Source organism: Sprattus sprattus, assembly GCF_963457725.1.
Source record: "Sprattus sprattus genome assembly, chromosome: 10".
Classification (NCBI taxonomy): domain Eukaryota; kingdom Metazoa; phylum Chordata; class Actinopteri; order Clupeiformes; family Clupeidae; genus Sprattus; species Sprattus sprattus.
The window spans coordinates 16582994-16597862 of record NC_137908.1 but is presented as its reverse complement, the minus strand read 5'-3'; the positions used below and the strand labels follow the sequence as shown (position 1 = coordinate 16597862).

At 41.6% G+C, this 14869-nt stretch overlaps 2 protein-coding genes across 2 annotated transcripts; one reads left to right on the top strand and one right to left on the bottom strand.

Annotated features, from left to right (window-relative positions):
* Window positions 1-1475: 1475 nt before the first annotated feature.
* slc2a10 (solute carrier family 2 member 10) lies at window positions 1476-4859 on the top strand (the record flags this gene model as incomplete). The annotated part of the gene is made up of 5 exons (XM_080846356.1): window positions 1476-1520; window positions 1792-3033; window positions 3278-3400; window positions 3555-3690; window positions 4778-4859. Exons 1-5 carry the CDS (start codon window positions 1517-1519, stop codon window positions 4857-4859), a joined length of 1587 nt encoding a protein of 528 aa, XP_080702482.1. The 5' UTR covers window positions 1476-1516.
* A 778-nt stretch (window positions 4860-5637) lies between these two features.
* On the bottom strand, window positions 5638-14454 carry LOC308371572 (casein kinase II subunit alpha). The gene is made up of 13 exons (XM_080846530.1): window positions 14387-14454; window positions 12441-12671; window positions 11564-11675; window positions 11082-11183; window positions 10704-10754; window positions 10539-10598; window positions 10192-10275; window positions 8930-9040; window positions 8592-8693; window positions 8327-8427; window positions 8088-8236; window positions 7568-7657; window positions 5638-7090 (listed from the first exon to the last, which is right to left on the bottom strand). The coding sequence occupies exons 2-13, from the start codon at window positions 12539-12541 to the stop codon at window positions 6975-6977; spliced, it is 1179 nt and encodes a 392-aa protein (XP_080702656.1). The 5' UTR covers window positions 12542-12671; window positions 14387-14454; the 3' UTR covers window positions 5638-6974.
* Window positions 14455-14869: the final 415 nt, after the last annotated feature.

Here is a 14869-nt window from a genome sequence, read left to right as displayed (position 1 = left end):
TCACAGATAAAACTGTCTTGACTGTACGTTTGTCCAGCCCATAGTGTGCAGCCTTCTCAGACTTGAAATAATTCAAAGAGTTTTCTGTGAAGGCGAGTTCACGGAAAATAAGCAACATCAAGGGTCAATATTTCGTATAAGTATGCTAAGAGTAATAATCAAGGCAAATTGGCAAAAAGTAAAACGATTTTCATTTGGCTTTTGACTGCAGTAATATGTTGTTCCTTCGCAAAGGCATGCAAGCCTACCCTACCTCTACATACCGTAAATATAACCTAAATACAGACAAAAGGAGGTTTGTACTCTGCAACAAGCGTTCGACATTCATTGGCTCGAACAAGGAGAGCAAGGGAGTGCACAAAGTCTCCTGATGTCTTGTCAAGTTGGTGAGAAACTTGATGCAATTTGAGAAGACTCTGCCACGTAGGTCCCACTTCCTGGTGTCCAGATGCAGTCGATACAGCTGCAATGACCGCAACATAGCAGGTTAAACATGCTTGTTTACAGCGAGGAATCTAGGTAAGGCCGATATGCAGTTCATATGGTCGCCTCGTGATTATTTATGAGCTTTTCGAATCTTTTTTATTATTATTACCAGGATAAACGAAAATCAAGAATACCAGTTGTCTGGGAATTCCAAGAAATCAGACTATTGTAGCCTAAACTATTCAGAGAATGGTATTTTTCACGACTGGTTTAGAAGCCAGAATTCGTCTAAAAAGTTTGGGTGATCGTTGATTTGATTGTCCTCCATTATAAATAGAGGCTACTAGGTTACGGTTAGACACAACCATAAGTATATTAGCTTGCTTTGTTTGGAATCTTGATAACGGGCAACTCGTATTAGGTGCCAGAAAGGCGCACAATCCGCTAACCTGACACTAACGGATAAGCCTTCTTAAATTGTAGAAGTAGAGTGCCACGAACATTTCTATGGCTTTACATTTTTACAGGAGGTCAAATGTTTCACTTGTATAAACAACGCTACACAAAATTGTATTGGTCGTTAACAGATTAAAACAGACTAGTCTACTGTGAAATTCTCCATATAGAATAGGGTTAGTTGAGTAAAATACAGGCTATGTCAAATATATTTGCTGAAGAGCTTGCTTTTGAAATATGGCGATGTGGGCTCATTTATTGCGTGCAAACATGGCCCTCAAGTGATCTCAAGTAGACTTGTCTAATGAAATCATGAGCATCAACAAGCCCGTGTCGTCATGGATACAGACCGTTCTGGATACAATCGTCTTCATTTCCCAGGATGACCTCAGATGCAGGACATAGATTCAATGAAGATTGGCATCACACAGCAACAGTTTCGCAGATCACATTGATTAAAAAAAAAAAATTGCGATTCTGACATTACATATTTAGATTAGAAATTGTTTCAATTATTGGTCAATTTGTCAGATTGTCAGCACCGGATTGACTGGATTTGTGGGATCCCCAATAAAGATAGGCTATGATCAATTCTAAGATCCAAGTGCACAGCTGAGCAACCGCATCTTCAAAAATGGGTGAGACATTTATTGTTATCTGTGTGCTGTTTTTTTTGTAACATGTCTAATGACAAAATATTTTGTTATTATGCATATTTGAGCAGTAAGCTACTAAGAATGTGAAAATGTCCTCAGCAAATCTTTCAGAATCTTTATTGTAGGTCCAGGCTTAGGCTATATTGATAAGATGTGCCACATTAACCATCAGTAGACCCTCAAATGTAGTGTGAGGTCGAAGTACTTTTTCCAGGTGGTGTTGCATGATGCTCATTATGTTTTTCCCTCTCAGGTTGCCCTACTCCACTGCTTGCGGCATCTGTGTCTACGTTGGGAGGGCTGGTATTTGGCTATGAGCTGGGTATCATCTCTGGAGCGCTGCTCCAGCTGCAGACCCAGTTCCAACTGGGCTGTGTACAGCAGGAGACCATAGTCAGTGCTCTGTTGATGGGAGCGTTCTGTGCCTCACTGGTCGGTGGTTGGCTAATCGATCAGCGAGGACGACGGAACTGTATTTTGCTAAGCTGTGTTTTGGTGATAGCAGGGACTGGCTTGCTGTCCACCGGCGGGTTCTTTGTCATCCTGGTGACTGGTCGTGCCATAACAGGCTTTGCCATTTGTATCTCCTCCATGTCATGCTGCATCTTTGTGTCCGAGATGGTGTCCCCCAAGCGCAGGGGTCTGATGGTGACTCTGTATGAGGTGGGTATCACTGTGGGAATCCTGGCTGCATATGCCTTCAACTACATCCTGTCCGATACTACTGAGGGGTGGAGGTATATGTTTGGTTTTGCCATGGTGCCCACAATGCTTCAACTGATATCAATCTGGTTCCTACGCTCAAAAGTGGCAACAACAGACAGCCAGTCAAGGGAAAGCCGAAGAGGACTAGTAGATATTGCAGAAGATGAAGTTTTAGTGGAGGACCACCAGGCAGACAGACAGCAGTACAGCACGTGGTATTTGTTTCAGAGTAAGGACAACATGCGGACACGGACATCCATTGGGCTGGGGCTAGTCCTGTTCCAACAGTTTACAGGGCAGCCCAATGTGCTTCTCTATGCTTCCACCATCTTCCATACGCTTGGCTTTCAGAGCACAGACTCGGCTGTTTTGGCCTCGCTTGGGCTTGGCATTGTTAAAGTAATCACAACTCTGGCCTCCATGGTTTGTGCAGACCGTGTTGGTCGACGACCACTGCTGATTGGTGGGAGTACAGTGATGGCTGTGGGCCTGTTGATCATCGGGTTTTTGAGTGGCAGTTCAGTGCTGGATCCCAGGAGCCCCTGCAGTTCACCTGCCAACGGCACACTTCTGACACATATTCCCACTAACATCAGGACGATTACTTATCCCAATGGAAGCCTGACCAGATCTCTGCCTGCATCAGGGACTCTGCAGCTATCAGCCCACCTCCATACCATCCCAGTTTCCACAGAGGCTCCAGGAGGATCCGATCATGAATCAGTGAACTGGGTGATATTAGTCAGCATGATGGCTATAGTGAGTGCTTACTCAGTTGGATTTGGACCAAGTAAGTGCACATTTAAAATCCACAGCTTAAGAAATAATTAGACATATTGAGACTCAAAATATTCGGGTATAATGCATTTGTTCATGCTGTAAATGGCATTTTAGTTCATTTTGTAAAAGTTCAGGCCTGTAGAATCTAATACAAAGGTTTTTACCAGTGATTGGTAATATAATTCAGAACACAGACAGTGGGTGTGTGTGTGTGTGTGCATAACATAACGACTTGTGTTGTGTGTTGTGCAAAGTGACTTGGCTGGTGCTGACTGAGATATTTCCAGCTGGAGTGCGAGGAAGGGCATTTGCCTTCATTAACTGCTTCAACTGGGCTGCCAATCTCATAGTGACCTTTTCCTTCCTCAATGTCATTGGTAAGTTTCCTTTAGAATCATGTGCTAATTTTCACAATTCAAACTTAAATACACTACAATATGAGACTATGGTAAGATTGGAACAGTGCTCAGACCTGTGTAGTTGTTCATGGATGTAACTGTTATGTATTGTGATTTCTCCATGGATTTACAGATGTAATAGGCATGTCTGGCATATTCCTACTGTATGGAGTGATTGCAGTGGCATCTACTGTTTTCATCTACTTCATGCTCCCTGAGACAAAAGGAAAGTCGCTTCAAGAGATTGACCGGGAGCTCTCTGAAAAAAGGTTCAGCATTTGGATTATTTTTACATTTATCTTTATAACAATGGGCCTCATTCTCAAACGCAGTTAAGAAGAATATAAGACAGGAATTTCTTCTGAACTCCACTTCCGGTGTCTTAGGAACAAATTTGGCATTTATGAAAGTTTTCTCATCTGGGATTTGTTCTGAACTTCAGAAGAAGTTCAGAACGCAAAATAACAGTAGTTATACGGCCAGAGTTTTCTTAAATGCAATTCCTCAAAAAACACAAGATGCCCCAAGTGGCCGCTCCGTGATAGAAGTGTTAAGGGCTCAATTTGTGAGAAACCGTTGGTGATTGCGTTCACATCAATTCTACAGACATCCTCGAATTTAAATAATTATAATAATAGAGAGAATATTTGTATCATTAACACGTTTCACATTTATAGTCATGATTTTACGATAAAATGATTAAAAGCCCTACAGGTCACAAACACTGCAAATGTAAGTGAATAAATAAATAAGCACTAAAATCACTCGTGTTGATATAGCAAAAGTATGGACACAACTACATCCTGCAACAGTACCTCTACCTCTGCACCAATGAAGCTAGATCTGCGTTTACTCAACCGGTGCCCGCTTTCCACTTTGACACGATTCCCTTTCGAGTTGCGTCACCTGGATTTGGTCGATTCCGACTGCACATGTCACTACGGTTGCGTCCCTTATAAGGAGCTAGCGGGGTGCACGAGAACGCGCTTTCAATTTAAGAAACCTCATTCGGGGTAGCACAGCTGAGAACACTTCAGGCGTTCATGAATCTGGCGGAGATCTTTTTCTTACGTTGATTTTTCAAAGTTCGTAAGAAACATTTCAGAAGAAATTTCAGAATATTTTCGAGAATGATGCCCAATGTGTGTATTTCACCAGTTCAGTCTGTTGGCCCATAATTAATTCCACAAACTGGTTTTCTGAACTGCTATTCATAGGATTTCAAATTTTTCAACAAATATTTTCACAATGAGTCACTCATCTGAGCTATTGAAAAGAGGATGAGGTTGATTGAAACTTGGATTTGATGCCACTGTGCTTAACAGTTCTCTGATTATCCTTTACTCTTTACGGCAGATTTCATGATCGATCTGACGGCTTCCGGACATCCTCACCAGCATATCAAAGGGTGTGTAGCATCTCAAACGCCAGTGTGTAGTTGTCTGCAGGCCACATCAAACCAACTGTCCCGCAGAGATGTATGAAAGCCCAGCAAGGTTGCCATAGTGATGTAAAGATGCAGCCGCCACTGTTGAAACCCATTTTGCATAATGTAATCGTGGAAACAAGGAAATGCTCTTTTCACATGGGCTGGCATTATATTGAAAACACGAGACCAATCAATTTTTTTGCCTTTACAAAAATGAATGTGCATATCCTTTCTCAATGAATAAGACTTTGGTATGGGAATTGTCCTGTAATGGGTTCTTTGACTAGGTTTTATGGTCACAGAACATGAAGACCAGATACTCCACTGAATATCTGGCTCTTAAACAATATATTCTGTGTAGTTACTGCTGACACTATTTGTGCTACTTGAATCAATTACACCCAAGTGGAGCTTGTCCAAATCACTGTATTCATATTTATAGCAAACATCCTTTCAAAAAATTATATACCAGTATTTGCTAACCTTAACTGGTGGACATTTGGTAACTAATCTGTCATTTGTTTACAAGACAATCAATCTTGACATCTGTTTTGTGTTACAGTGGCCTTAAGTTAAACATTACATGTGAGAGTGGCATATCCTTCATCGATACTGTGAAGTGTACCTACAATAATAAACAATAAAACCAGACATTTTAATAAACAAAACACTTGTTTATTTACACAATTATTCTCAAAGACTACTCCTCTACATTGGAACATAAAAATATATACAGTGATGTTAAGGACTCATACAACTTCATTATTTAAGTAGATGTATGCATGTATTCTGTAGGATTGTAAGGTTTTAAATGAAAAAAGTATGCATATTTATATGTACATTGAGTCTTCAGTTACAGTAACCTCTTGGGCACTATAAATGCAAGGAAAAATATTTCATCCCTTCAAGTTCAGTACGTCCTTAAGTATTCAAGTGTGAGCCAACAGGTGCACAGAACAAAGCCCTGACTAAATATTACAAAATGAAATACACTTTTTCTAGGTCTTGACAGCAGATGCAAGAGATACAGCATTTCAAGCTATATCCACCATAACAAAAGTATTACCTTTGTTTGCCTTCTCTCCCTCTCTTTAAAAAACAAACAAACAAACTAATATTCAACCCGTGAAGATTTCAAAAATATTCACCTTCAGCAAAAAAAAAAAAAAAAAGAGAGGATATTTTATACTTTTTCCAAGCATTTGAGTAAACTTTGGTTTTCATAAATTACTTGAATGAATTCAAGAGAGTGGAAAAGCAGCAGGTTGAAAACGTCTCTTTCAAACTGAACATTTAGCAGATGGCTACGCCAGGCAACCCAACTGATTGAACCGACAAGACAGCACGGCCGTTGCAACCCCTGGCAAACAGTGAGACCGTTCCAGCACTCAAGTCCCAAACCATAACTCATGAAATTAGGAATACAGGTCTCAAGTCGTCATTACAAAAACAAAGTCAGCAGAAAATGAGTATGATGTTTGGTATACAGGCTTTACATACGGCACAGGCAGAAGTGTTTTAAGGTCAAGTATATGTGATCAGGGCTGTCCCGCCCTCTGATTCAGCACAACAGCACCATTATCAAAACACTGTGGCGTCCACTCCACTAGGGAGCTGTTGCGCTAATACTGAGCTAAGAGCTGCATGTCGTGGCCAAAAGCTCCAGGTTGTCAGCATTAATCAGTCCCTTCCTCCATGTGTCTTTGCAAACATGCTACTTTTGGTCCGAACGACTTCTCGCTTCACGTCGTCTACGCTAAACTAAACTGTGATCTTGACACCTGTGAGACTGTGTTGATTTTCTTTTTCTTTTTTTCTGAACAGCTCATCTGTGGGTGTGTAACATCTTGTAGAACAGGAGCACAAACGTACATACACACGCACGCATGCAGCCGCCAGACACATTATTGTTGTTTGTCAAGCAACTTAAACCTTGAATCTCACACACACTCTCACACATACACAAATTATGTCTTCTGATTCAAAAAACTACCCCCAGACCCTCCTCCCAAAATGACCCAGGAAAAGAAAAGTGTCACCACAGCAGAGATTGGCATCCCCCTCCGGGGCAGCAGCTCAGGGGGGTTTGTAAGGGGCGGGTGGGTGGGAAGGACAGGGCGGCGCTCACTGGGGGACACCGGCCGCCGCTGGCACTGGGGTGCTCAGACTGTTGGCAGCGGCCAGGACAGGAGAGCCGGCCAGGGGACCCAGGGCAGTAGAGGCAGGCAGTGCAGCAATGCCTGAGCAGGGAGACAGTCTCAGTTAGCCGTGAAAAACACATTAGAGCATGCATTCCACCTCAGTGAACGCATAAGTCAGCAGTGTCTGTGGTCTCTAGAACTTTCCATGCATTGGAGGAATTCCATAGCGCTTTCGGCACCCACTTGGACATGGTGCCATGTAAATGCTAGATCTTATCCTGCTTTTTCTGGTCATTTTCCTTATAGATGTTTTGGTATTGCAGGCAAACACCATGTTCAGTTCAGTTGGAATGAAAAAGGAAGGGAGCATGGATCAAAAATCCATTCAGACACTGAAAGCTGAAAATATGACAAGCCAGATCTCAGGCCTGGCTGGCATACAAACACTATAGTCCACAGTTATCCATAAGTATACATGCATAATGTATACTATACATAAAAATGTGTCCAATAACAGTTTCCCACTCAATCCATGGAAGGCAGTGTTACTCTACAGGAGTGGTGAAGGAGCCTCACCGGTGATCATATTGGTGTTGCTCACAGCAGTGTTGGCAGCAGGGACATTAGTGGATCCAGTCATACGAGACTGGTCCTTCACAATGGGGTCTGCAAAGACACAGCACACTTATTATCATCATGCTCTCTTCATCTGTAAAAAGCTGAATTGTGAACAATCATAGATTCTGTGCGAGTCACATGAAAAGTTGAACACTAGTGAAGGCTTGGGTTAAAAATGCGGTGTCATTTAAGATGGGACATTATTATTGCTTTTTTTTTTTAACAATCCCAATACATCACAACTGCATTATATCAATGTCTATGGTGTAAGACAACCCCAGCTACTACGACAACAACGCTAATACAGCAGTTTTTGACGAAACGTGATCCATACAATGATTTCAAAAAGACCACGTTATTACTTCTGAGTAGGTCATTAATTGTTATTAAGTATTAGAAGAAACATGTCTGATCTGTGCTGGATGAACCTAGTTAAACCAAATGACAGAGCGACCGATAAATGCACATATTGACTCACAGAAGTAAGGGTGCTCCATCGCCTCGCGTGCGGTCAGCCGTGCCTGGTGATCGTAGCGCAGCAGCTTGTCCAGGAAGTCCAGTGCTTCAGGACTCACCAGATGCTGGTTCTCACTGTGCACAAAACGCTCCCACCGCTTACGGGAATGCCTAGGGGAGTACAAGACGTCCAGTCAGAGGAGCGCTGGAGACGAGCGGAATCTGAAACACCATTCTGGATATGCTCAGCTGCCAACTTACCTTCCCAAAATGTCATTAAAACGAGGCTCCAGTTCAATATTGTACTTGTCAATGTAATCATAGAGATCCTCAGTACCAAGCACTTTGGCTATTCTCACCAACTGAAATAAAGAAAAGAAGCAATTCACAATTCAAGTCTGGCCTGGGGGGAAAGGTTACCATAAAACTGATGTAAAAGAAGTTAATTTCAATTGGTCAACTGCAGCACAAAAATACTAGGTATTAAAAAAGGTAAAAAAAAGTTGAGTAACACAGATTTTCCAACCTGATCATAGTTGTCATGTCCATGGAAGAAAGGTTCCTTCCTGAATATCATACTGGCCAGCATGCAGCCCAAACTCCACATGTCCAGGCTGTAATCGTACATCTACAGAGACAGAGTAGTTCAGAGCACAGCATATGAATACCACAAGTAGACTGACAAAAAATGAAAGAGTCCACCTGAAGCATTTAACAATAACAGCGGACAAGCAGCAGATGTTGCCAGAACATTTGCCTTATCCCTGTCTAAGAGTTAAGTCTTAACCACAGGTTGCGCAAGAATGATGGTCTATTTGGTTCTAAATCACACACATATAGTATAATATATAACATAATATATACCTGGTAGTCCACCAGAAGCTCTGGCCCTTTGAAATAGCGTGAGGCGACTCGGACATTGTACTCCTGTCCAGGGTGGTAGAATTCCGCCAGGCCCCAATCAATCAAACGTAACTGTAGCAAGAGACATAATCAGAATGTATGCTGTATGATCTGAATTTTTTTTTTTTTTTTTTAAACGAGCCAAACTAAAAGCTGAAACAAGAAAATGAGAGCATCTACCAATTCCAGTTTTAAAGGGGGAGAAAGGGTTTGTGTGAGTAGATGTACTCAATTGTCTCTCAGATGAGTGCTAGTAGCCCACACATGCAGCCATCTGCACACACTAATGTAAGGAAAGGCTGTTTCTACTTTCTGTTAGATGACTGGATGTTCCTTATTTTCACAGAATTATGAGCAACCTTCAGTCAAAACCCAAACACTCACCAATGAGGAGCATTTCGGCCGTTTATCACTAGGTTCAAAATTGCACATTGACTTCAAGGTTTCTTGTACATGAATACAAGCCAAATGTGTTTTTATTTGTATTTAAAGCCAACATTAACTTTGTCCCATTTGGATGTTCATATAATTAACCACAATGCTTAACCTTAATGGGCCCTAATTTTATTGATGGGCAACACGGCTGGCAACATTTACAGTCCGCTGCGCATGATCTAAAGCAAATTTTTTAATAACTTGGCAAAATCATATTGCTCATTTCATAACATGAGAAATATTCTAAGTGCAAACAAGGGTGGGTCAGGAGTTCCAAGTATAAATCAAAGCAACTCCCTTTTCTCAAAAAGCTTGTAAATTATTTCATGTTGGGCGGACCTCCATCTCCTCTTGTGTAAACCTCTCTGATCGTGACCGGAATTAATTGTGTGCTCAACTGTAGAACAATTACTAAGCTCCGTGTTAACGTTAATACAGTATGGGCAAATGGATTGGCTGATAAACGATTACTTTCTTGCCACTTCCACTAATTACTCAACCCATTTATGCTTAATTGTGCCCTGCTTTGTGCCAATGAAATGGGCAAATATAGGTATTCCCGCCTTTTCTCCAAGAGTGCTTGCTGATGCGCAAAGCTTGTTCGCAGTGCCTATTGCCCTATGAAATTAGGACACAAAGTCTGCAAATGTTATTAATTTATGATTAAAAAAATGATCAATACATTAACTGAATGTAAATGCCTGGTGTCAGTTAAACTACTTATAATCAGACTATAATCCTAGATCACACTTTTCACATTAGAGAGGAGTCCCTTCCGCGGTCCTTACCTTCCTGTGCTCATGGTCAATCATTACATTGTGTGGCTTCACATCACGGTGCATAATGCCCATGCTGTGGCAGTAGTCCAGAGCCTGTAGGTCAGAGAGGGGGACAATATAAAGAACCAAAATGGCATCTCATTGAGTCGACATGGTCGCACTGACTCGAACTGACTCACAACATTGGGAGTGATTTCAAAACGCTAAATATGCTGAGAAGATCATCCCACACAACTTCCAATAACAAGTATGTAGTCAACCCTAAAAATACATCATTAGGCCAAAAGTTAGTTTTAAGTCCCAAACTTGGCTTACTGCTCTAGATTTCATTAGGTCGCAAATACAAGCACACTCACCTTGAGGATTTCAAACATGTAAAAGCGAATGTCATAGTCGGTCAGGGTCTGGTAGAGTTGCTAAGGTAAAAATAAAAGATAAGAGAATCATTTCATAAACTATGGTTTTAAATAACTGCAGTGTGCAATGTAAAACCCTTGATAAATATGACAGAGACCACTTACTTTAAAGTCTGTGTTGTTAACATGCTCAAACACCAAAGCTGGGGTCCGAGACTGCAAGTAAGATTTCACTTTTAGCATTTCATTATTATCAAACACTTGCTAGCAAAGTGGTACAAACAAATAGTAAGAATTTACACCAAAAGTAAAAAAAACTAAAAGGGACACAGGGACAGTGGAATTCAAATAAGCCAAATATGAACCATGATCCAACGAACCATCGCAAATCAAAATGTCAAATACCTAAATGTGAGTTTATGTCCCAAATGCGAATACAATGACAGGAATACAAAAATCACATGACAAGACAATCACATGACAATGTCTTAAAGGCCTTGTCTAATGCTGCTTTCGTAAATCAGTCTGTTCATCGGCACTCACCACAGGGTCTTTCACAATGTCTATGAGGGAGATGATGTTTGGGCCTCCACGCAAATTCTCCAGGATCTTAATCTCTCGCTTGATCTTCTTCTTCTTCACTGGCTGCACCAGAGAATCAATTTTACATAAAAGTCTGCTTCAGACAGTTATTTCACTACTGGAAGTCTCATCTTTCCAAGACCTGATCAACCAACATTTATGTATCATGTGTTCTCAATTAACATGAGGAAGAACGAAAGCACTAAAAATGGTTTATAATCTTTTGAGACAAACGGGTACCAGGGAGATTACAGTGAGGAGAAGCTGTGAACTGAAGTTGAGCATGGTTCTTCTTGTTCAAATTAGGAACAAGTCAATGTCATGAACTTTGAAACCACAGCTGAACCAAATTTCTTTCTGGAAAAGGTCTGTCCCTGAGGAATAAAACTGTATGGTTTTTGGGAAGCTGTAACAGACTGCGTATGGAGTCAGACCTGCCTTACCTTGAGAATTTTGACGACCACCTTTTCATTGTTTGTGATGTTGATTGCTTCAAACACTTCGCTATATTTCCCCCTCCCCAGTTTCCGAACCAGCTGAAAGTCGTCTTGGTTTCTGCGGATACAACACCACTTTTAAATCACAGCACACAAATACCTGTAAAACAAATTATGAGGTCCTCACTGGGGTCTAATTCTTTCTTTATGAACAATTTGCAGATGTATTTGTTGGATATACCAAAAGCAGGCCTGTTTTTATCTCAGAGGGAAGAATACATGGTTATACACCACTACCAATACATGGTTATACACCACTACCACCACTACCAAAACCTACCACTACCTACTGTGTTGTATTATCCATTAAAGTATATGGATACCAGAGAATAGAAAATAAAATACTTCTGACAACATCTTGATGCATCACCTGCCATAACTCTTCTTCCTATGTAAAACAAAGTAGCAATGGCAACCATTTGGAATACTAAACAAGCAGCAGGAAATGTTGAGCATTCTAGGCTCTTTCCTAGCTCTCCAGTATCCACAAAACAAAAATCTGCTTTTTCATCTTTGGCCCTCTAATAATGCCAGTGCACAACTGGTCTAAACTACATCCAAGGCGAATTTCTCCTGCATCATAATCACTGGTGCGACACAGGTTTACTGTTTGAATTGCTTTTCTTTTCTTGGACTTACATGATTTGAGATATAGATTTAACCATACCCTTACTGACTTTTAACAACATTCTACAACCCTGTTAAAAACTATTATTCAAATAAAAGCATTTGGTTACCCCCACTTGACCACCTTTTAACAACATACTAGAACCCTGTTTAAACTGGCATAAACATTTCTGTTAAAATAAAAGTATTTGCTTACCCCCACTCCACCACATGGGACTCATAGTCCCAGTACTCGCGGGGGCGATGTGTGTTGACTTCTGTGTAGACCCGTGCCCGACTTGGAACAGGACCCGACATGTCCGACAGCTTGGCAAGGTAAGGGGTGGCGCTTTACTGCAGCTGGGTAGGACTGGACTGGAGGAGGGGTGGGGTTGTGGATGAGGGCCGGGGGCCACGGTGAGGGAGTTGTGGCACCTCTGTATTGTAACTGAATCGCAAAGAGACATGAAGAAATAATTGGTGTACATTTAATAAAGCAAAAGTTTTATTACAGGCTATTAACCAAACAGTAGACACTGACTAAATAATTGACATTTGAGTTTTAAATATTTCTGTTCTATTTGCTGACATCTCAGTACTTGACCCCTGCCACAACTTGCACTGGGACAAAAGCAAGTAGGTCATCTTTCCTAAACACAAATACACCTGCTTCAAGAAGGGGGGGGGGGGGGGGGGTGTACTGGGTACAGGCTGATTCTGGGGGCTACAAAATAGATATCTCATCAACAATAGACTGTCCTACCAGTAGTAGACTGTAGAAACATCCGCTGTGGAGGTAATCTCGGGGCAAACACAGGCACCCCCAACCTCAACAGCCTATCACATTTCATGTTCCAACACAACAAAGCTTTTGTCTTGTCAGACCTATGCATAAACTGCATGGGTTATCCTATGCTGGTACTTGTTGGTGAGAATAACCAAAAGACTATTTGATACCAGTAGACGTACCCCTAAACAGACATAAGGAATGCACTGTAAGGACTCTAAAGATCATCCATGATCACATAACTCTCGAGACCTTAGACGTTAGGGCATTAATCAAGACTGAACGCAATACTGTCATTATGCAGCGTTTATGTCTCATAGACAGATTTATATTAGGGGGAAGAAACATCCCACTCTCAATAACATGGGTTAAAAGGGGTATGAAGAATTCCATTCTAGCAAATCAATAACCATCTAGCTCGAACTGATGACATTGTCGTCCTGTAAGACCTGAACTGTATTATCCTTATAAGGAAGATCAGCCACAATGGGTCAAGTTCTCTGTTGCACAAATAACGTGGCTTGCAATAGCTGCCGTTGGACACGCATCATCAATTGTATCCTCCTAAATGATGCATGGTGATGCACACAGCGCATCGACAGGTTCATCGGTAGATGTGAGATTACAGTAAACCCAAAATACAAGATGTGTCATGTTACACTGATCCCAACTACCGGCCTCGAACGAAAGGCGGTGAAGGCTCGATTCTAAGAGCACGGGAGCACGCGTGATGCTGTTGGTGAATGAGAAAGGAAACTAACATTTAGCTATCCACGTATCATAATAGCTAATCCATAAACTAATCCATTGCTCGGCTACTGTAAACTAGTGTGGGCTTGTCCCACCGGAAATCACCAGTAGGCCGTTAGCCCGTATTAACTAAAGATCTAAGCCCGCACCATGTTAGCTGCCTGGCTACCGAGCCAACACTAGCCATCCAAAGCTAACGTTACCAAACCAAGTCATCATTCCCACAGCTTACTCGTTAGCCACTCTTAAATCCAGACTTAAGGCTAGTTGCTTCCACTTCACCAGACCAATGACGAACAAAGTCCCCAACTCACGTTACCACTGGCTAGGACCACGGCATAGATGTCTGTAAAGATCTGCTAGGTAAAGCTCCCGCTATGACTGAAGTGTTACCCACCTCGCCCATTGCCCGAGGGCAGTCAACAAGCTAGCTAGCTAGCCAACTAGCCAGCAAACCCGTATACCTATAACCTATGGCTGCAACAAGCTATTGCTAGCAAGCTGCCTGAAGCCGGTTCCTCTCTCGGTAGCTAGTTGGCTAGCTAGCTACTGATGCTGCGTTAAAATTAGGGAGCTGCTAAGGGCAAATATTCAAAAGCAACACATTGACCTATAATTGCATATACCTCTGATGAAACCGGCGAGGCAAACCACTCTTATTTAAAAGAGTCGTTGAGTTCCTCCTTCTTTTCAGCAGTGTAGTAAGATTATTCTGCAGTCTCAGACACAATATGGCCGATGTATCGAAACCAAACACTCCCCTGAACCCAACATCAAATCAAATTTCACATTACAGGAGTTCCCGCCTAGATAATTTGTTATTTGTTTTCGGATTGGTTTAACACAATCATCTGAATTCCGCCATCAAGATCTGGAAGAATGTACTCCCATTCGCTGCTGTCATGTTTAAAAAAAAAAAAAGTGTTATAAGGATATTCAAGGTATTAACCCTAGTCACCATTGTAAGGCTTCACCTTTAATGGATGTTACATGCCTGCTTAAACACATACTATTCTGGGCAGAGCTAGTCTGAACAACCTCATAATACAAATTAAGCATGTGGTAAATATACTCTATGTTTATAGGAAAATATCTGTGTTCAAAATTGC

Excerpts from the sequence above, each read along its gene's own strand:
- LOC308371572 (XM_080846530.1), bottom strand. The coding sequence starts at position 12,541 with ATGTCGGGTCCTGTTCCAAGTCGGGCACGGGTCTACACAGAAGTCAAC. Across the intron at positions 10,755-11,081 it reads ACATTGTGAAAGACCCTGTG|TCTCGGACCCCAGCTTTGGT; the intron begins GTGAGTGCCGAT and ends TCTTACTTGCAG. Across the intron at positions 7,658-8,087 it reads GATGGAGCACCCTTACTTCT|ACCCCATTGTGAAGGACCAG; the intron begins GTGAGTCAATAT and ends GTGTCTTTGCAG.